Below are 21,289 nucleotides of genomic sequence, written 5' to 3'. Positions count from 1 at the left end.
AGCAATAACTCCCAAACTTCCTTTATCCAAACAACTCAAAACTCAGATCCTGGAGGACAAACACCACAATTCACCGCTGGGAATCACTGATGGAAAAATCCCATGGTCCTGATCCCGAAGCTGCCTCAGCCCCAATGTTTTCTTTTTTCTCCAGGGCATTTTATTTTCCCTGTTATTACCAGGGATAGATGTGCATCGGTAATGCGAGCACAAAAACCCTGTGACAGTTATGACAGCTCAAGGTCTGATATTTTAATTACTTTTAGAAATGAAAACAGTAATTCCAGTTAAAAGCCAAGGTGGAGGAATCCACTTGATGGCAGCTTAGGCCCGAGGCTCCCACCAGGATGGGTGCTGGAGCTGCATCCCACATCCCCACAGCAAATCCCTGAGCTTTAGCTGCTTTTCCAAGTGTCTTTTAGCAGAGTTTTCCATGAATTTGGATTCTCCATGTGCAATTCCTGCCATTTTTGCAAGCACCACCTCACAGAGGACACCCAGTGAGGGCAGGGCCCTGCCCCGGCCTAGCAAAAATCAGCGCAGCAAGGACGAAAAATAAAGGGAGAAAAGCCTCAGGAAAAGAACTCCAGCACACAAAAAGTGCTGCACAAAACTTCTCCAGCACACAAAAAGTGCTGCACAGGATTTCTCCTGAAATTTCTCTTCCCAAAGTTCAAATTTCTCTTCCCAAGGCCTGGCTGGCCCGGGGTGGCGGCTCGGCCCCACCGCGCCGCCTCTCAGGGGGGAATTTAATTCACTCCCCGCTGGCTCCCTCACTTTGGTGTGCTCTGAAGCACGAAATTACAAAGATTTACAGGGAAAAAAAACCCGACATGGCCTCACAATTGCACACAGGGGCCTCTCTGGCAAGGGCCCGGAGCTGCCCCCTCCCTCCATTGCCTCTGTCCCCTCTCCATCCTGAGCTGGGCTCAGCTGCAGACAGGGATGGAACCTGCTGCAATATCCCTCAAACAGAGATGGAACCTGCTGCAGGTCCTTTAAACAGGGATGGAACCTGCTGCAATATCCCTCAAACAGAGATGGAACCTGCTGCAGGTCCTTTAAACAGGGATGGAACCTGCTGCAGGTCCTTTAAACAGGGATGGAACCTGCTGCAAGGTCCCTCAGACTGGGATGGAACATGAAACCTGCTGCAAGGTCCCTCAGACAGGGATAAAACCTGCTGCAGGTCCCTCAGACAGGGATGGAAACCTGGACAGAGCATGTGGAGGACCCAGGATGGAATTTCAGGAGGCAGAGCCACCTGTCAGCTGCATTTGTTGCCCAAACAAGGCAGGAGGAGCAGCCCATGGTGGGGGGATGAAGATTTCCATCAGTCAGAGCCTCTCCTTGGGGCTGAGGAGGTGGGAAGCAGAAGGAAGACTTTCCCTGTGGGAGTAGATGGGATTTTACCTCTGTGAACCAGAGGGAAAATGATTTATAAATAAAAATCAACACATATCCAGGGTGTTATCCTGGTGTTATCCATCAGCACATCAGCCAGAATTGGGAATGAATTCCTTGTGTCAAACTCCCTCTGATCACCAAATGATCCCAGAAAAAATTTGTAAATGCTTCTAGAAAAAGTTTGCAGATGATCCCAGAAAAAGTTTGTCTCAGACACAGATAGGGCTGGTTTGGCTCTGCCCTCCCCAAACGCAGCACACTCCAGGATGAGGAAGAGGATGGGGACCTGGACATTGCTGGGGGAGGCCCAGAACTTCCTTGGGGTGTGGAACACACCTGGGATTGCGGGGAGAGGTGGGAGATGCTGGAGGGTGTGTGCTGGCATGGGGAAGGGGTCCATGAACAGCCAAAATTTCCATCCCAGCCATGCTGGGACCAATCCCACCCTGCCAGGACCTGCTCCCACAGCACTGGAGATTTTCCTGCTCCCAGGATCCCCCCAGGGATGCTCATCCCTCCCCTCAGACCCCAAATCCCCAAATTCTCTGAACCATCCCAAAATCCAGACATCCTCCAGCAGGGGAGCAGCCTCATTGTCCAACTCCCACCCAGCCTACCTGAGGATTATCCTGATTTTTCCCTCTCCACCCCGGATGTGCTGGATGTTTCTCCAGACCCCCAGCAAGGGCAGATTTTGGCTGATTTTTGCCTTTTCCATGGTAAACAACACAAACTCCCCTTTGTGCCATGGGGAAATACCAGAAAACAAAACAAAAAACAAACAAACAAAAACAAACAACCCCCCCCCAAAAACAAACAAAAAAACCACCAAAAACAAAACAAAACAAAAAACCAAAAAAAACCAAAAACAAAACAAAAAACCCCAGGAAACCCAAACCTGGCTCCAGCCCTGGAATAGCCCAGGGAGAGCTGCCTCACACCATACCTTGGATTAATGTGGGATTAATCCTCATCCTTGCCTTTTCCTCCTCAAAACCTGCCCCAGCAGAGCCTCTCTGAGGCCTAATTGGGAATAAATGGGTCAAGAGCTCAAAAAAAAAGTTTGGACAGCATGGAGACATCCATGGTCATTAGAAAAGGAGGAGCCACAGCCTCCCCCCAAAAAATCGACACAAAATAATCCCAGGACAAAGGAGAATCTTGCTTGGGGGATTTGGAAGTGCCTCAATTACCAGATATTTCACTTCATGAGGATGGAGTTTTTAATTCCAGCTGGGAAGAGCTGCCCAAAATCATCTGAGGGATTTTCCACCTGGATCACAGCTTTCTATGGTGTTTTACCTTCCAAAAAGAATAAAAACACCTGAAAATTTCCATTAAAGCAAGAACTTTGCATGGAATGAAGGAGGAAGGGGATTTTTATCTTCCCTTTTCCCTCTGATCCTTTTGGAGGGTGGAGAAAGGTTGGGAAGGGATGAAAAAATGGTAAAAAAAAAAAAAAAAGGAAGATTTTTTACACTAACCTCATAAAAATGACATCGTCACATTCCAGAATTAGAGCCATTAAAACAACACACAGGGATATTTTTAGCTGGATATTAACAGTAAATGATGCCATATTGAGGAGCACTTCCACCAGCCCAGCCCTGGCCTCGCTTAACCAGAACCAAATGGCTCCAAAGAGATCCAAATGAACAAAAAATGACACAATTCCTCACAGGAAAATGAAAAAAAAAAAAATTCCCTTTTTACACCCAGCTCTGTGTCTGTGGCCCAGCCCCAGCTGTTCTGCCCTGTTCCAATGCTCCTGGATTTTATTCCTCTGCTCCTGACTGCTCAGTCCTCACAGGAAAGGGGCTAAACCCAGCCCCAGTAATTAACAGGACAAGGAACAGCCTCCTGACAATCCCATTCCGTGGAAAAAAAGGGGAAAAAAGGGAGGAAAATGAGGGAAAAGGGGGGAAAGGGGAAAAAGGCAGAAAAATTGGAGAAAAAGGAGGGGAAAAAGGGGAGAAAAAGGGGGAAAATGGGAAAAAAATAGGGGAAAAGGAGGAAAAAAGGAGGGAGAAGGAGGAAAAAAAAAAGGGGAAAAAAGGAAAAACTGCTCCTGCATTTGTCCTCAGTGAAATATTAAATATGAATCAGGGAAGTGAAGAGAGAGATGAGTTTCACTTAAGTGCTCCGGCCTCGTTTTTATCTTAAATACCCTAATAATAGAGGATTACACAATATATTTGAGATGTGATCACATGTTTTATGGAATGGTATCTCTCCCAGGGCAGCAAAGTGCCTCTCCTCCCCCTCCACACCCTTCCCCAACTCCCAAAAAAGTCCCGTTTGCTCCTTCTCCAAAACAAGTCTTATTTTTGTTTATTCCTCCCCGTTTCTTTGACGCCTGTCTGCAGCAAGCTGCAATTTTTTGGGTATTTTTTGCACCATAAAACAACACCAGAGCAGCTGGATTTTCCAGCTGGCTCCTTTTCCATGGATTTAGAGCTGCAAGGAGCTCCTGTGGGGTGCCAGACTCAGGGATTGTCCCCTTGCTTGTCCCAGGACATCCCTGCTCCACGAGGTTTGCACGGATTTGGGTTCTCCATGCGGAAATCTGCTGTGTCTGCAAGGACCTTCTTCCATCCTTTCCCTCCATTCCCTGCACCCCAAACCTGCAGAGACCCCATCTCTCTGCACCCCGTGGATTCAAAGAATTCCAAAAGCTGGAATTCTTTGCAGCAATTCAGCAAAAAAACACCCAGGAAAACCCCAAATGGTGGCTGAGCAGTGGTTTATTCCCACTCCTAAAATTCCAGAGGATCCTCCACCACAGGGATGTGCCACCCCCATCACCCCATGCCCCCTTTCCTTTCCCCTTTCCTTTTTCCTTTCCCCTTTCCAGTTTCCTTTCCCCTTTCCTTTCCTTTTTCCTTCTCCCTTTTTCCTTCTCCTTTCCCAGGAAAAAGGGAAGGGAAGGAAAAAGGGAAAGGAAGGAAAGCTGGCAGATCCCTTTGGGAGGTCCCTCCCCGTTCCCACAGCAACAGCGGGGACAGGGGAGGGGTCCCGGGCCGGGGGCTGCCCCCGGTGCCCCCGGGCGACCTCTCCCCTCCACCAGCCCCCGCACAAAGCTGCCGGGAGCTATTGAGGCTTTTCAGCCCCACCCGAGCATTGAAATGCAGGGATTTAACCCCCCCGGGCTGGGGAGAGGAGGGAGAGGAGGAGGAGCAGGAGGGAGGAAGGGGAGGAAGGAGAGGGGATGCCCTTTCCACCCTGCTCTCCCCTTCCAGGCTCTCTGGGAAGTGGCATGGATTGGGAGGGATGAGGATGGACGGATGGACGGATGGACGGATGGATGGATGTTGAGACCTGGGTGACCCCGTCTCAGCAATCCTTGCTCCAGGGACACCCCACAACAAGGTCTCTGAGCACCCCACAAACACCCCCATGGCCTCAACATCTCACCCACCTCGAGGCAGCACCCTTGGAGAGCAGCTTTAACCCAAAAATTCCCTGCCAAGACCTGTCTGGCCTCACGCTTGTAAAAACAGCGAGGTGACAGGCACTGGAAAAGGTCAAAAATGGAATCTGGGCACAGAAATCCCCACAGACACAGAGCTTTGGGGTCACCAGGATCAAACTCCCACCCCTGCAGGCTTCCCAAGGTTTCTTGGAGGGATTTCATAAAGCTCAAAGAGAATCAGGATGGAGAGCTGCCATTCCAGGATGAGGGAGAGAGCACACGGAGCAGCCCAGCCATCCAAAAACCCGGGCAGAACGCTGGGTGCTCCCGGGGATGGAGCAAAGCCTCCATCAAGCACCTAATTGTCCAAAACTCCGCTGTGGGGACATTTATTCCTGACCCCAGCTGGTGCTCAGCCTGCTCCCTGAAGCAGGAAGATGGATAATCCTCGGGATGGGTTCTCCCCCTTCCTTCCCCAGGTGCTGTCGCTGGAGGTGTCACTTGGTATTTTTGGGAAAAATAAAAAAACCCAAGTGACACCAAACCCTCTGCTTTAATAATACCACATGCCAGCCAGCTTCCCACCAGGAGAAACAACAGAGGGGTGAAATGAAACATCAGCATGAACCAGGAGAATCCACAAGGACGAAAATCCTGATTTTCTGGAGGAGATCCCCCATTTCAGAGCCACGATTTGCATCTTTTTGGCTGAGGGGACACACGGATCTCCCGTTATCTGCTGGAATTCCAGGAGGGAGAGCAGGGAGCTCCTCAGAGGGGCACTGGCAGCAGCATTACACGCATGATTACCCTTTGGATGCGGGGAACAGGGGCTTAGCGGCGTGCGGAACGCCTGTTATCCAGGTAATGGATTTACAGCACTCCCTACTAAAGTATCAGACACAGCAATTTTTTACAGCTTTCACGCTGGAATTTATGGCTCAGGGAGGCGATCTCCGTACGAGGAGAGGGATCATTGCCTTATTTAGTAGCTGAGCAGGGAAATTGATGTTTTTTCGCCAAAGTTTGTTTGGAAAGGTAAGCTGCAGGCACGTCCTCAGGGCTGAGAGGGGACACGTGTGTGGCAGGGGCTACCCCAGGGGCACATCCAGAGCTGCTGCACACACATGTCACTGTCACACGTGTCCTGTGGGTGAGGCTCAATCTCCAGGAGTGCTGGGAATGGGAAAGCAGCTCCTGGAAAACCAAAATCCTCTCAGGCAGGACCTGTTCCTTGTGTTACAGCCAAAGTTTTTGGTGTCTCAGCCCCACGGATTGATGGCGGGCAGAGCAGGCAGGAAAAAACCAGCAGGTTTGGATGGATGGGCTCTGCTTCCCAAGGCATGTCGGACAGGGACAAAACCCTTGATTTTTGGGGCACTCAACCACGAATGGCCAAACCTAGTGCAGCCCAACCCCGAGTACAAATCACGGCAAAACCCAGTGCTGTCCCCAAACCGCATCCTTGCAGGGCCCCGCTGCCTGTGCAAGCCAGCTTTGAAGGAACAGGTTTGGATGGGTGGGCTCTGCTTCCCAAGGCATGTGGGACAAGGACAAACCCCTTGATTTTTGGGGCACCTCAACCATGAATGGCCAAACCTGGCGGAACCCAACCCCAAGCACAAATCACGGCAAAACCCAATGTCGTCCCCAAACCGCATCCTTGCGGAACCCCGCTGCCCGTGCAAGCGGGGCTTGAAGGAACAGGTTAGCCTGCATTACCTGCTGCTGCTGGAAGTGCAGGAGCTCCACGGGGCTCATCTCTCCGTTGGCCTCGGCTCCGGCGGCTCCGTCGCGGCCGCTGCCCCCGGGGCCGCCCCCGCTGCCGCCACCGCCGCCGGCATCGGGCTGATTGCTCAGGCTGCTCACCCCGTTCTGCGCCGAGGGCGTGGAGCGGATCGTCTCCGAGGCAGATTCAACCATCATGACTCGCTAGCAGGACCTGGAGAGGGGAGAGAAGAGCCTGAGAACGGGGGCTGAGGTCCCGGTGGGATGGGTGTCAAACCGTGTTGGGTTTTAGTTGTGTTCGGTTCGCACCCCAAAAAATAAATGTGGAGCTGCTGCAAACACGGTGCACGTCCCTAGAAAAAGCAAGTGCGACCCAGTCCTTAGGAAAACCCACAATTCCAGCTTTCCCTGAGCCTGGTACAGGGCACTGAGCTCCAGGAATTCGTTTGTTTTCCCCAAATTTCATGGTGAGAGCACACCTGAAGCCCCAGCCAGACACAGAGATCCAGGAATCCATTTGTTTTTCCCCAAATTGCAAAGTACTTCATGGTGAGAGCACACCCGAAGCCCCAGCGAGACACAGAGAGCCTGCACCTTATATTCCACCCTGAAAATCCTAACAAAGTCAAAACATTCCCTTCCAAATGCTTCATCTCCCAGCAAACCACCACTTCCCAGCTGGAAGAACCACCGGGCAGGAGGTGCCAGGCTGAGGAAACCCAGAGGAACGGCAGAGCTGGGATGTGGGAACGAGAGCCCAGCAAAACCAAGACTGGAAAATCCTTCCCTTCTCCCAGTTTTTGCTCTGTGGGCTCGGATGAGTGGCAGGTTGGTGATTGTGAAGCTGAAGGCGCCTTTTTCTAGGAGAAACTCCTGGTTTTGGGCTGGTACTGGAGAAAACAGGACCAGCACACCCAGAACTGCTCTCTGCCACATCCAGCCCTGACACACAAAACTGGCAGCACAGAATCCACCCAGGAGTGAGGGTCTCTCCCTCCTTCCCAACACTTGTTTTCCTCCATGGAAAAGCAGTTTTGTTTCCACACCCCTCCATCCCACCAGCACGGGCTCAGCGCTCACCCACCGCCGCTTGCGGAGTTTGGAACAAGACAGGAACAAAACCAGAGGGATGGGATGAAAAAACACCACCCCCCTTTCTCTTTCCACCCTCTTTTCTTCCCTATTTCCCCCTCCACACCCCAAAAGGCAGCGAGACAAACCAGGAACAACATAATTGCTGAAATGTGGCGTGTAATAATCGCTATTCAGGGGCTGATCATTCATATTAAACAGGGAGCAGCGAGCTGCTCATTTGCATGTTGGAGATTATCTGCATTTCAAAAGTCATTTCCGCAGGGGATATGAGTGACATCCATTCCCAAGGGGAGCTCCTGGCTCCCTCCCACTGTCCCAGGGCTCTGGGGGTGACACACTGGTGGCTGTGGGACAGCTCAAGGTTAAGGGGATTAGTGGGATTTGGGTTTGGTTGGAGCAGCTTCACAACGATGGGAAGCTGCTCCAACCTTAGCAGCAAAAATCTGGAATAAACCCCTCACTTTTTCCTTGAAACTACACTATTTCCTTCCCCACTTTGAATTTCAAGGATTTCAAGTTCAGAAATAGGAAATTATTGCTGTTCTTATTCCCGTTTTCCCTCTGAAATCCAAGAGGGCCCACGGGGAACGCTTCGTGTCTGACCCTCGAACGGCATCACCAGGGTCAGAAACTCATCAGGATTCCAGCAGGGATTTGACTTTTACATGGAGAACAGGAATATCCAGAGTTACAACAGGAAGTATTAAAAAAGGGGAAAAAAAAAATTTAAAAAAAAAGACAGTTTTGGAAAGGATATAAAACTTTCCTGGCTTCGGGCATAAACTGGAGTTTAACTGTTGGGAATTAGGAGGAAATCTCTGCTGGTGGAGGAGCCGTGGGCTCGCTCTGGTGGTTCCAGCCCCTGCCAGAGGTGGGATGCTGGAGCAGATTCCTGCAGCCAGGGTGATTCCCGGAGCTGGGGACACCGGGCCAGCTGAGCTCCCTCTCCAAGTCCTGTAAAACTCCACTTCCCGTTCCCAAACCCCTCTGGGATGCTGCAGTGTCTGGGATCCCAACAACGCTGCTAGGGAAGTCATAAAAGAAAGTCATCACCATAATAATGGAAATATTTCCATTCCTATAAAAAGTTTCGCAAAACCTTAAAGAAAAAGAAAAACTGAAAACGAAGCCGGTGTCTGCGAGGTTATAAACTGGATTTAAATTAGCAACAAGCACTTTTCCAGCCAGGACGGATCTGGGATGAGTGGGAAGAGCAGAGCTGGGCTGAGCGATGCCAGAGCACACGTGCAGCCCTGCACAGAGCCGGGGGGGATCCGCAGCATCCCCGCTCCTGCTGCTCATCCCTCGCAGTTCAAACACCAGCAGAGTTGCAGGGATTCTCCTCCTCGGCGTGCAGAGGGGCTGGGCAGGATCAGACCTTCCCCCAGGCACAGCGGCAGGGACGGAGCCCAGACAGCCAGCGGGAAGATCCAACAACACCCACATCCAGAGGGAAAGGGTGGGTTTGCTTAAAAGGGGAGGGAGGAGCCCCCTCCAACGGCAACAGCAACAGAAGCTGCACAAATGGATCGTTAATTACCATTAATTACCATTTCAGACTCGCTGAACCACCGCTCCGCGTTTTTTGTTCCCCCCTTTTATCCAACCACGCACCTTCCGCAGGACAAAGGGAAGGAAACGGAGAATTACAAACGGAGCAACGAATCCCCCTGCCTTCGGCAGGACCATATGGCAACGAGGGTGTATTAATTACCGCGGCTTTTAATTAACAATTGCTTCATCTGAGCAGTAACATTTCCTTGACATCCCCCGACTCGCCGCTAACCTGCGCGGAGCACGCTCCATCCCAGCCATCAATCCCGCTTTATTGACATCCATCCCTCCCGCAAACAGGCACGATCCCAGGGTTTTCCAATTAACACCTCCGCACTCTCTAATTAGCGCAATTAACGGGCTGATGGATGCCCGGAGCTTCCCTGGGAGGGAGGGGCTGGGGATGCGGCTCCCACTGCTTGTGCCACAATTCCCATGGGAACACCATGAGTGTGCCATGCCAGGAGCTGGCACTGCCACCGAGCCCTCCAGAAGGGAAGGATGAACATGGAGGTGACCAAAACCACGGGCTCGAAGCGATGGATGTGGGATTTTAGGAGCAGCAAGAGCAGGTGAAGCAGTGATTTTCTCCCCCAAAAAACTCACAAGGAATTTTGGCCCATCCAGACCCGTTCCAAGCGATGCCACTGCTCCGCCTGATTCCAAGGACAGGAAAATTCAGTGGCACTTCCCAGCCTCCAGGACCTGCTGGAACAGCCACAGCCACACCACGAGCTCCTCAGAAACCACTGCCCCAACACCAATTTCAGCAGCTTTCCCTATTTTTCATTATCCTCGACAGCTCCGTAATTTTGGGCTGCCCTCCGTGGGCCATGCACTGACCCAGTGTCACCTCCACCCTGCTGTCCCTGTCCTTGAGCCCCCATCCCCAACCACTGTGGGTTACCCTGCCCTGAGTATCCCCAGCCACAAACTCCAAGAGCTCCTAAACCATTACCCACGAGGGAGGGATGAGGATTTAATACCACTGGGAAAACTTTCTACGAGCTGGGACAGCACAGGTGACACACAAACTGACACTGAGAGGTTCCAGAGGCTGTTTCCACCCTTCCCACCACATCCCAGTCCCAAAGCAGTATTTCAGAGTTATCCCAGTCCCAAAGCAGTATTCCAGAGCCCTCCTCCCTTCTCCAGCCTAGCCAGGACACAGAGGGGAGCAGGCCTTGGGTACCAGCGGATCCCAAAGGAGCACAGACCCAGTAAGCCCTCAGAAATCTGCAGGATGCTCCTCTGCACAGCTGGAAGGAGAAGAGGACTCAGGCAAGCTGGATCCCAGGCCCTGGATCGGCTCCCAGCTACAGAAAGTTGAGCACCCTGCCCGTCCTGCTCCGGCACCGCCAGGCTTTAGGAAGCGGCTGCTAATCCTAAAAGGCTTCGCTGGAAGAGAAGCAGCAGCCCAGCATTGCTCCAAGAGTGGCTTTTTACCCTTTAATTAACACATAAACACATGGAAATGTGGAAAGGGGATTAAAATAAAAGTCTGGGGGAGCTGAGACGAATCCGGAGCATTACTGTAAATTAGAAGATATTTAAGGAACCAGGGACCGGCTAAGCCCAGGCACTGCTTTAATGGGATCTCACCTCTGGGCACTTTCATCTCCCACTTTCATCTCGCTCCCAGCAACTTCTTTGGGAAGAGCCAACCTCTGGTGCTTCACCTTCACCCCCTGGCTCTCCTCACCTGCCTCAGTGCCAGCCCAGCCCAGCCACACTCGCGGGCACCAGGGACAGGCAGGCAGTGAGGAGCCTTTGCTGAGAGCCACAGTGAGGTTCTCCTGCCCCCAAAAACGGGGGATCCTTGGATCAGAGAGCTGGAAAGCACCTGGAATTGTGAGGACTCCAATGTGGGAAAGCCTGGGATGGTTCCTGTACTCCTGGCAAGCCCCGCCTGCCTCTCCAGAACCTGTCACCTCCGGAGCGTCCTTTGCTCTCCAGAGCTGCCCCAAGTGCAGCCAACCCCACAGGAGATCCCACACATTCCCAGAGACACCAACACCTGCCTGGCACCTCTCCCACTCCCTTCCAAGCTTCCAGGAACACAAAACCCTCTCCCAGAGTGGGTGTAGGACTGGCTGGAGGTGGCCAGGCCGGTGTTGGCACCGTGGGGCTGCTGCTCCGTCCTGGAGCACGTGCCCGGCTGCCCCATCCTGCTCCATCCCTGCTTCCCTCGCTGTGCTCTTGAAAAGATTAAAAAAAAAAAGGAACCCCACTCCATCTCATTAAGAAAGTAAACACAAGAGCCGTCTAAGTGTCTAATTAAGCTTCTAATTAGTCCCTGCTTGTTACTAATGCAAATTAGATTACGCAGCTTAACTACAGCATGTCCACAACACCCTTGTTAATTGCGGCCTTTTGAAATTAAATTACTCCCTAATTAGCATATCAAAGCCATTGATTCGGAGCCAGGAAAGATGAGGGCAGGAGGAAGCCTAACGCCAAGTTTTGTTAATCAGGGACGTCTAATTAAATAGTGACGTGGAGCACGGGGCTCCCACCTCGCTGCTCCGAGCCACCACACGTGGTGGTGGGGACCCGGGGACAGCCCCTCGGTGGGTGCTGGTGGTCTCTGGATCACTGCTGGGGTGATGGAGCAGCCTGTGGGCCACGATGAAGGTCCACCACCTGCGTCACATCAGGTGGGGATGCAGGTCTGGTATCCATGTCCCAGGGGGTCAGGATGAAGGTTTGGTACCCATGTCCCATTAGATTGGGATGCAGGTCTGGTATCCATGTCCCAGTGGGTCAGGACGAAGCTTTGGTACCCATGTCCCATTAGACTGGGATGCAGGTCTGGTCCCAGTGGGCCAGGATGCAGATCCATCACCTGTGTCCCATCAGGTGGGGATGCAGGTTTGGTACCTGTGTCCCACTGAGCCAGGATGAAGGTTTGGTCCCGTCTGACTGGGATGCAGGTCTGGTACCCATGCCCCAGTGAGTCAGGATGCAGATCCAGCACTTGTGTCCCATCACAGTGGGATGCAGGTCTGGTATCCACATTCCAGTGGGTCAGGATGAAGGTTTGGCACCCAAACCCCATCAAGTTGGGATGTGGATCCAGAACTTGTGTCCCAATGGGTCAGGATGCAGGTCTGGTACCAGTGCCCCATCAGGTGGGGATGCAGGTCTGGTATCCATGTCCCAGTGTGTCAGGATGAAGGTCTGGTACCAAAGCCCCATTAGGTTGGGATGTAGGTCCAATGCCTGTGTCCCATCAGGTCAGGATGCAGATCCAGAACCTGCTTCCCACCAGGCAGGGATGCAGTTTTGGTATCTGTGCCCCATCAGGTGTGGCTGAAGGTCCAACACCTGTGTCCCATCAGGATGGAATGCAGAACCAGTTTCTGTGTCCCAGTGGGACAGGATAAAGGTTTGGTACCTGTGTCCCTTCAGTTTGGGATGCAGGACCAGCACCTGTGTCCCATGATGCCAGGATACAGGCCTGGCACCTCTGTCCCATCAGTCTGGGATGCAGGCCCAGTGCCCAAATCCTGCAGGATTCCCACTCAACTTCCCAAAATCCAGGACGTCCCCATGAAGCCACATCAGCCACCACAGTGCCAGGTCCAGCCCTGCATCCCCTCATTTCTCATCCCCCTAAAAACTTGCTTTCCTTCAACCCAACACGATCCAAATGGGAATTTAAAGATCCCAAAACTCCCTTCTGTGCACAGGGATCAGGGCCACCCTCTCTCCAGCCCCAAAATCCTTGGTGACCCCACAGAGGAGCAGGAGAGGCCCTCAGTGGGGACAGGTGGGGCTGGGAGAGCCTCTCACCTGTCACATCCCAAACCCACAAGAAGTCAGGGGACAGTGCACAGGGCGAGGTGACACCGGGGTCCTGACACCAAATCCCCCCTTAGGGCACCGGGCTGGGGGGACACATCCCCTCACCATCCCCGAGGAGCCCTTGGATGGGACACCACCACCAAATCCCACATCATTCCCTCAAAGAAACCCCAAATCACCAAAACCACCTCTCTGCTCTCATCTGGGTGATCCCCCAACACCTCCAACCCCAAATTCCCACCTGGACATCAATAACAGAGCCACCAGGGAGGAGACTGCACCCAAAGGCAGAACCACTCCAAGGAGAGTGAAAGTGAAGCCTAATTTTGAAGTTATTTCAATAACTTCCTGAATGACCCAGTTCTTCCCATTTTATAACTTTTCCTAGATTTTTTTTTTGGTGGTTTTTTTTTCTTTTTTTTTTTTTTTTTTTGTTTAAAGAGGTGGGAAGGGAAAAAAAATAAAGGGACGAAGATTGGAAAAGTTTAATAGAGGGAGAAAAAGTCTATTAAAAAAAAAAAAAATAAGGCAGGCAGCCCGTCTCAGGGGAAGAGCTGAAATATTAAAGAAAGGAAAATCGCTTCTCCTGCTGCCGAGCCAGGGCAGGAGAATGGAGCAGCTGGAAGAGAAGGAACGGGGCACTTTTAATTGAAAAAAAGGAGATTCAAATGAAATATCCAATATCCCCCGTTAAAGAAAGGAAGAAAGACGGACCTTGGCTGCCGAGAAATTGCTGAAAGCCCAAACTTTTCTTTCTCAGAAGTTATAGGAAAGAGGGATGCGAGAAAGGAAGGGAAAAAAGGGTCTTTCATCCGAGAGGAACTCGGGCGGAATGGAGGATGAGGGCGGAGAGAGAGAGAGAGAGCGAGAGCAAGTTTTATTCATTTATTTTATTTTATGAGATGAGTAAAAATAATATATTTAAAATAAAATAAAAAAAAAAAAGAGAGAAAAGGCCGAGTTTTATAATGTCCCAGTGTTTGGAAGCAGCGGAAGGGAGCGGAGAGGGGGGAAAGCAACTAAGAACAGAAGGGCCGGCTCCAACCACCCGCCGCACGAGCCTCTCTCCCAACGAGATTCAATTAATTGATAACAAGAGGCATCAAATTAATTTTTCAAGGATGTTAGATTTTGATGAAGGAAAAAATCTCTCTGATTTTAATCGGGGCGGCGTTTAAAAGGCATAAATGAATATCCCTTTCTAATCATCTGAGGCGCCGAGGAAGCACCAAGCGGTTAACGTGGAAATTCAAATCGTTTAATTGGGGAGGGTGGGGGAAGAGGGGAGGTGGCCGTGGTGGGGGAAGGGGGCCCGGGGTTTTCTTTTTAAAGAGCTTTATGAAGAAATTATTTTTTTAAAAAAATTATATTTCTTTCAAGCTCTCCCCCACTCCCCGTCCTTCTCCCAGCCCCGGAACGCAGCCGCACTTGGAAAAACCCATCTCAGAGCTTTTTTGCTTTTCAATAGAGACTGTTTCCCAGCACAATCTAATTAACAAAAATGATAATGAAGACGGCGGGGAAAAAATTTCAGAGGGAACAAAATTTAAAAAAAAAAAAAAATCCCTCCAAACTCCCAGGGAAAAAAAATCCCAAACCCACAAGATAAAGTGAGATTCCCACCACGCTCAACTCCCATCCATCGCGCTGTGTTTCCACATGGGATGAGGGTTTTAGGATTTGGGATGAGGTTTTCAGCACAATCCCCCCAAAATCCCATTTAAATAATTGCCAGCAGCTCCCATTGCTGGTGTGGGATAGAGCTGTAACCAACACGGCATCACCCACACCAGTTTCCCAAAGGTTTTTCCAGCATCTCCCCGTAAATCCCAGCTCGGTTCAAGCCTCACCCACATGCCCAGTGCCCAGCTCACACTTTTTTTGTAAAATTCACACACTGAGGACACATCCCCCTGGTGCAAATCCCACCTGGAATTCCTGCTGCAGACACCAGAGCCCTCATCCCGCCCGGAGCACACTGAAAGCTCTGGCCAAAATCTCCTCTGTTCCCAGCCAGGATGGTCCCACACCTGCCTCCCAGAGCCTGGGACACCTGAGGAAGAGGAGGCATCTTCCTCTTGGATGGAGGCTCAAGGACAGTGCCCTGTGGCAGTGAGGAAGAGCAGGGACACAGGGAAATGTCCCGGCTCGATCCCTGCGAAGGCGAAAGCTCCCAGAAAAGGGGAGCGATGGGGGAAGCTCTTAAATCAAAATAAACCCCAAATTCCAGGGGCTCCCCACTCCCCATCCCATCAGGAGAGGTTGAAAACGGCAAGGATGGAGCCAGGGAGGAAGAAATGCCCTGGAGCAGGTGAGGGACACTCTGGATGCCAGGGCTCGGGCTCGGCCTCTCACGTCCTACCCCGAGTGAAATTTTCCAGCTGAGTTCGTGGGGAGTCAGACTGGAAGTTGCTAGACATCTCTCCTGGCCTTCAAATAATCCAGAGGGGAGGGAAAAACAGGCATGGTACCTATGGAGCAGGAGGGAGGAACTCGGATGCCACAAGTTTTCCCAGACTCCGTCGTGTCTGTGCAAAAATTCATCCGGAAAACGCTCTGGTTAATGCACTCCCCGATGCTTTCCACGGCAAATCCCATTCCTATGCAGGAAGAGGCCTGGTTTCCATCCAGAAATTATGCTGCTCATGAGGAGGGAGCAGAAAAAAAGCAATGGGGGCAAGAACTGTCCTTGGGCAATTTCAAACTCCTGGTCTGAAGTCCATTTTTCTTCGCATCCCAGTCAGAGGCAGCGTGACCCGAGGCTGGATCCGTCTCTCAGCCCTGCCAGAGCCTGGTTCCACACTTCCAAACAGCTTCCCTGATTTTATTCCTGCACAGCCTGGCTTCTCCACGGCCAGCCTCAGCATCTCCTGGTTTCTCTGGGCACCTGCCACCCCCACGGAGCAAACCCAGCCCCGCAGACGAACGCGGCTCCGGAATAACCCCGCAGATTTCTCCGCTAAAATGTGGGTAGCAGCGTGCTCAGCAGGGCTGTGCTGGGATCTGGGAACGCTGCTGGGTGCCCACGGAGGGGAGTGGGTGCTGCATTTCATATTTGAGGCCTTGGGAAGAGAGCAGGAGAAGCAGGAGCATCCCTTGGCTGCGGGAAGCGCTTTTCACCAGGACTCTGTGCTGAAATCAGGAGGTCACTGTGGTGCCCTTCTTGGTGTCATCTGGATGAGCCACGTCCAGCCACCACATCCTCTTCCCAGGAATGTCCTCTTCCCAGGAAAGTCCTCTTTTTAGGGTGTCCTCTTTTCAGGAATATCCCCCTCTGTGGCTCTTCCATGGGGAATCCGGGAGGCGCGGCCTGTCCCAGCGTGGATGGATCCCACAGGGATGGCAGCAAAGCTCTGCCACGGCTCCAGCGTCCCTCTGGATGCCAGCCTGGCACACAGGGAAGGGCTCTGGTCCCATAGCATCGCTCCAGGGTCACACTCAGCACTCCCAGGTCGTGCTGATCCATCCAGGCTCCCGAGCATCCCCAGAGCTCAGCGACAGCGGCGTCTTCAAACCCAGCACATCCTGCTGGACTGGGACAGAGCTGGGCAAGGGGGAATCCACGTCCTCAATCCCTGCTTGTCCTCCTGGCAATGCTGAGGTCCTGAAGCCAAACTTTAGGGTGTCCTGGCCCCCAGGTGGCTGCTGCTGCTCCAGCTCGGTGGCCAAGGAAAGCCCAGCACCTTCCCAGTGCCGTGGGACACAGAGCACCGTGCAAATCCCAGAGATTATTCCCAGGAATTGGGCTCCCTCCACCCCTCCTAAAAATAACCCTCATCCTTTAAAAATATTAAATTATGATTCACCAACTGCTGTCACCCTCCTGCAGTCCTGTGAGCACCCTGGGGTGCTGGGGCAAGGAGAGGTTGGAGGTCCTCAGTGCCCACCTGGCTCCCAACGCGTCCCCTGCCTGAGCAGGACTCACCACCAGACAACTGGAAGCTGCTGTTTTAGGGGAGATCCCAAAAACATCCCGGAGCTGAGGGCTCTGGCATGGGGGCACAGGTGAGGGTGCCCACCTTGGGCTGGGTGCCCACCCTCTGGGTGTCACCTTTGTCCCCGGGCAGGCACAGCACAGCCCCCGAGGCCCCGCTGGCACCGCTCCTCCACAATCCGCTCACATCCTCTGCCCACATCTCCCGTGGGCACACAGAACTGTCCCCAAGCTGTCCCTGGGTGGGCACAGAGCACTGACATCACCCACTGCAGGACATGGTGTCACAAGGGCTGTCACAGGCAGGGTACCAAGCCAGGGGATGTCTCCTGTTGTCCCCAAACCAAAAATCATCACATTGTGGTGAGGGAAGGCGACAACACCGGGATACAGAATCAGACAAACTGTGGGGGAATCAGACAACAGCTGGGGACACCAAATCCCTCAGGGCATGAGCCACATCCCTGTGTCCCCCATGTGCTCTCCTGCCCATTGCCAGGAGTTTTCAACCCCTCTATTATTATTTAAACCTCCAGATAAACCCAGCAATTTGTGCTCATTCCCCGAACGCTTGGGAAGGACCCAGGCTGCAGAGGAAGGAGCTGTTTGTCCCCTCTGAGAGGACAGGGCTGTGTCCCTCCATCCTTTTCCCAGAGGGACGGGCACAGCCCTGTCTGCATCCCAAATTTACAGCTGGAATTTTACAGAGGATGCAGTGCTCCCAATGCATCCCCTGCTCCAGCACAGTGGGGACACGAGGGAGCAGCAAGCACCGACCCTCCCAGGGCCAGCAGCAGCCCCCAAACCACCCCCTCACCTGCCAAACCCCCTCCCACTGCGTTCCCACTCTTCCTCAGGGAGGATTTTAAACCCCCAGCCCCACAGAGCAGGGGGATCACGCCAGCATTCCTGATTCCAAGTGGTGCCGGTGTCGGAGCTGCTGGAAAACCTGTGGGATGAGGGATGAGGAGCGGTTTGGTCAATGGGTGCAGGGATGAGGAGGGGTTTGGTCCATGGGCTGCTCCCACAGCTCCAAAGTCTGACCCAGATTTGAAACCGTGGCTCCACTTCCCAGGGAAAAGGGAATTTGTTCAGAGGGAGCCCAGCAGAATCAAGGGAAAGATTTCAAGGGATTTGGGAACGGCCCTGCCCTGTATTCTTTTATGAATTAAACCTGGGTTAAAAGGAGAAGTGGGAATAGCCCACACAGGGCTGTGGCTGCATCCAGAGGGTCCTGAGCATCCCTCAGGATGCAGAGCCCAGCCTTGAGATCTATCCCATGGGAATGGCTGAGCTGGGCCCTGCAGCCCCCTGCACCTCTGGGTCTAACTTTGGGAAAGTGAAATCCCGGTTCTGCCCAAATCCCACTGCTGTCACTTTGGGAGAAGGGGATGGAGTGAAGGTTGTGCTGTGTTCGGGAGCAGAACTCAGCCAGAATTCCCTTCCCAGGGTTTCTCTGACACACTCACGCTCCCACCTCTCCCAGGATGGATTTTTGGACATTTCCCTTCACTTGTTTCTCTTGAGAGCAAATTGAGGGAGTCTCTCTTCCCCAACATGCACAAAAAGCCAAAATTACAGAGATCTGCCCCAATTCTTCCTCTCCTTCACCTCCATGGGACAACAAGCCTCTGCTGCCAAACCCAGACCTCCTACAAACCCTGAGTGCCTTGGGGACAGAGGGACAAGAATGGGTCCTGCCAGAGAGGCAGAACTGAGGGTGAGAACCCCACGCTGTGAGTTCCAAGAGGCTGAGACAAGCTGGGAGCAAAGGGAAGAACAGGAGCATCACCCTCCTCCTCATTCCCCAGCTTTACCCATCCAGCAGGTCACAAGAGCCCCTTTTGTGCTCCAAATTAAGAATTCTTGTTGATTTTGAGGGTTTGATTTATTAATGGGGAACATCTGTGGCAGCCTGACACCCCAAACCCTGCAGGGGCTCAGCACAGGGCAGGGCAGCAGGGGATGGGGATGGGGGACCCTGCCCTGCCCACAAACCCAAACCCATCCCAGCAGGACAAAAATCCACCCAGGAAGCTGCAGGGAAAGCAGGTTGGGGTGTAAAGGAGAAATGTAAATTTTCAGGAAATAATCCCAGAGAAAGGCAAAGCTGGAGACTTTATAATCCCACCTGAATCCACCTCGCTAAAAACCCAGGGCTTTGCAGCTCTGCCCGGCCCAGCATTTTGTTCATTTCCGAAATTAACATTTCCTGCCTCAAAACTTACAGGACGCTTCTCCCCATGCCTTTATTTGCTGCTCCTCTGTTTTTAACAGGCCTGGCGATGCCGCGTTTCTCTTCCCCATCCAAGCTACCCCACGCTCAGGGAATTTCCCTCCCACTGCTGGGACAAGGGACACAGAGGGGACACAGGGGAGCTTTTCTCCCTGTCCAGAATTGTCTCCGCCCAATATTCCTGCCCAGATCAGCCCAAAGCTGCGGATCATCAATAAGGAATTTCAGTTCTGCCAGGTTATTTCCTCCACAAACTGTGGCTCCTCCAACCCCGCTGTGCCCACCCTGAGCCCCAAAAGCTTTTCCTGAGCCTGCAGTGGGGCACTGTGCCCCATCCTGGGATGTCCCCTGCCCTTCCCTGCCATCCCTGCCAGGCATTCCCTTCTCCAGGAGCTGAGGAAGCCCCAGGTCCCTGCAGGCTGTGGGGTCCCCCCTGCTCCAGGAGCACCCTCCCAGCAGCTCCAGGATGGTGTGGGCAAGCTGGGGTGCCCCGTGCTGGAACCCCCATCCCAAGGGATGTGCCATGAGCCCCGTGCCATCTCCAGGAGCTCTCCCTGGGCCGTGGAGCACCTGCAGAAGGGCAAAACCCCACTCCCAAGCATGGCAGACACTCGGGAGAGGCAGGAATGTGCACCCAAGGGGCCTCCAGATGGAAGGAACTGCTGGGAACTCGGGATCACAGCTCATCCCTGGCTCCACAGCACAACCCTGGCCTTGTATTCTGTATTTAACCTCCAATCTTGAGCCCTTTTCCACTGTTCCCTCTTTCCCAAGGCATCTTTTCCCAATCCATGGTGGTCCCATCCACATGCAGCTCTCAGACTCACAACAAACAGCAGAGAGAAAATCACTCACCTAAAATCTACAGGTTGAGGAATAAAGCAGGGCTCGGAGAAAGCGAGGGAAGGGTTTGGGATCAGAGCTGACAGATCCCGGGGGAAGCTGGCAGTGGGATGCTCAGCCAGGAACCTGGAATGGCACTGATTTTGTGCCTTTATCAGCCCTGGAGCAGTGAAATCCCCGTGGATAAGCCCAGCTCTGGCCAAGGGCTGCTCCAAGGAGTCGATCCTGAGCCCCTGCTCCGGGTGAGCAGCTCCTCCTGGCCATGGCTCCATGTGGGAACAACAGGAGCAGCATCTCCCCGAGCTGCCCAACACACCCTGACAGCACCCCGAGCACAAACCCATCCCACTGGGCCTTCCTCCTCTTCCCTTTCCTCCTCCTCCTCCTCCTGCTCCAGCCGGGGCCGTCCCGGTGCTCCCCAGCCCCATCTGCCCATTGCAGCTCCGGAGGAGTTTTCCCAATGAGGCAGAAAAATCCACTTCCAAATCACCTCCAAACCACCCCCGCCCCGTGGGATTTTTTCCCTCCTCTACCCCCTTAAATTATTTTGTGCACTTTCCCACAGTTTTTAAAGGAATCTTCCATCAAACCATTTTATTACCCCGACTTCTCCCTCCGACAAACCCAGCGCGGAGCCCTGAGCGGAGCAAGGTGAGATTTCCTCCACATCCACCCTCTGCTCCTTCATCCTCCCCGGTGAAAAACCCCTGGTTTTGCTGCCAGCCTGGCTCCACAATGCAGGAGGAGGCACAGCTTCCCCAGGAACACGCTGCCAACAGCTGCTGCCAACCTGCCAGGGCGCGGAGCCGCCGGCAAGTGTCACCGGGGCTGGCAACGCCACAACGCTCCACCCCAGAGAGACCTGGGCACAACAGGCTGCAAACACAGCCTGGCTTCTCCTTAAAAACCAAATAAACCCCGGGAGAAAGGATCCAGACTCACGCCGGGCTCCTTTCCCTGCGCATCCCGGTGCCAACCCCGTGCCCGTGGCGCAGGAATCCCTCAATGACTTCCCTGCAGCTCCAGCACGATCCCCACAAAATAAATCATGGCTTTGGATCTCTCCTTGCCTCCTCTGATTCTCCTGCCTCTCCCCTCTCCCTTTTCCCTGATGCCATTCCACTTCCAAGCACGTTTTTGTCACGGGCGGCCGGATCACCACAACACATTTCGTGCTGAGCCGTGCCAAGAGCCGTTTAAATTAGGAAAAGTTTGTAAAAAACAAAAACAAACCCTCGAGCGGTGTCTTGGCTGGATTTCATCTCCCAAACAC

General features: G+C 52.9%; 1 protein-coding gene across 1 annotated transcript in view; it reads right to left on the bottom strand.

Moving 5' to 3' along the window:
• FOXP4 (forkhead box P4) overlaps nucleotides 1-21,289 on the bottom strand; it is a 56,658-nt gene that overhangs the window by 30,482 nt on the left and 4,887 nt on the right. Inside the window, exon 2 of the mRNA XM_059487826.1 lies at nucleotides 6,542-6,761. Within this exon, the coding sequence (XP_059343809.1) occupies nucleotides 6,542-6,745 (204 nt within the window). The 5' untranslated portion in view covers nucleotides 6,746-6,761. The remainder of the gene's footprint in view (nucleotides 1-6,541; nucleotides 6,762-21,289) is intronic.

Source organism: Ammospiza nelsoni, chromosome 23, assembly GCF_027579445.1.
Source record: "Ammospiza nelsoni isolate bAmmNel1 chromosome 23, bAmmNel1.pri, whole genome shotgun sequence".
NCBI lineage: Eukaryota > Metazoa > Chordata > Aves > Passeriformes > Passerellidae > Ammospiza > Ammospiza nelsoni.
Note: the sequence above shows the minus strand (reverse complement) of the source record. Positions and strands in the feature narration are given on the sequence as shown.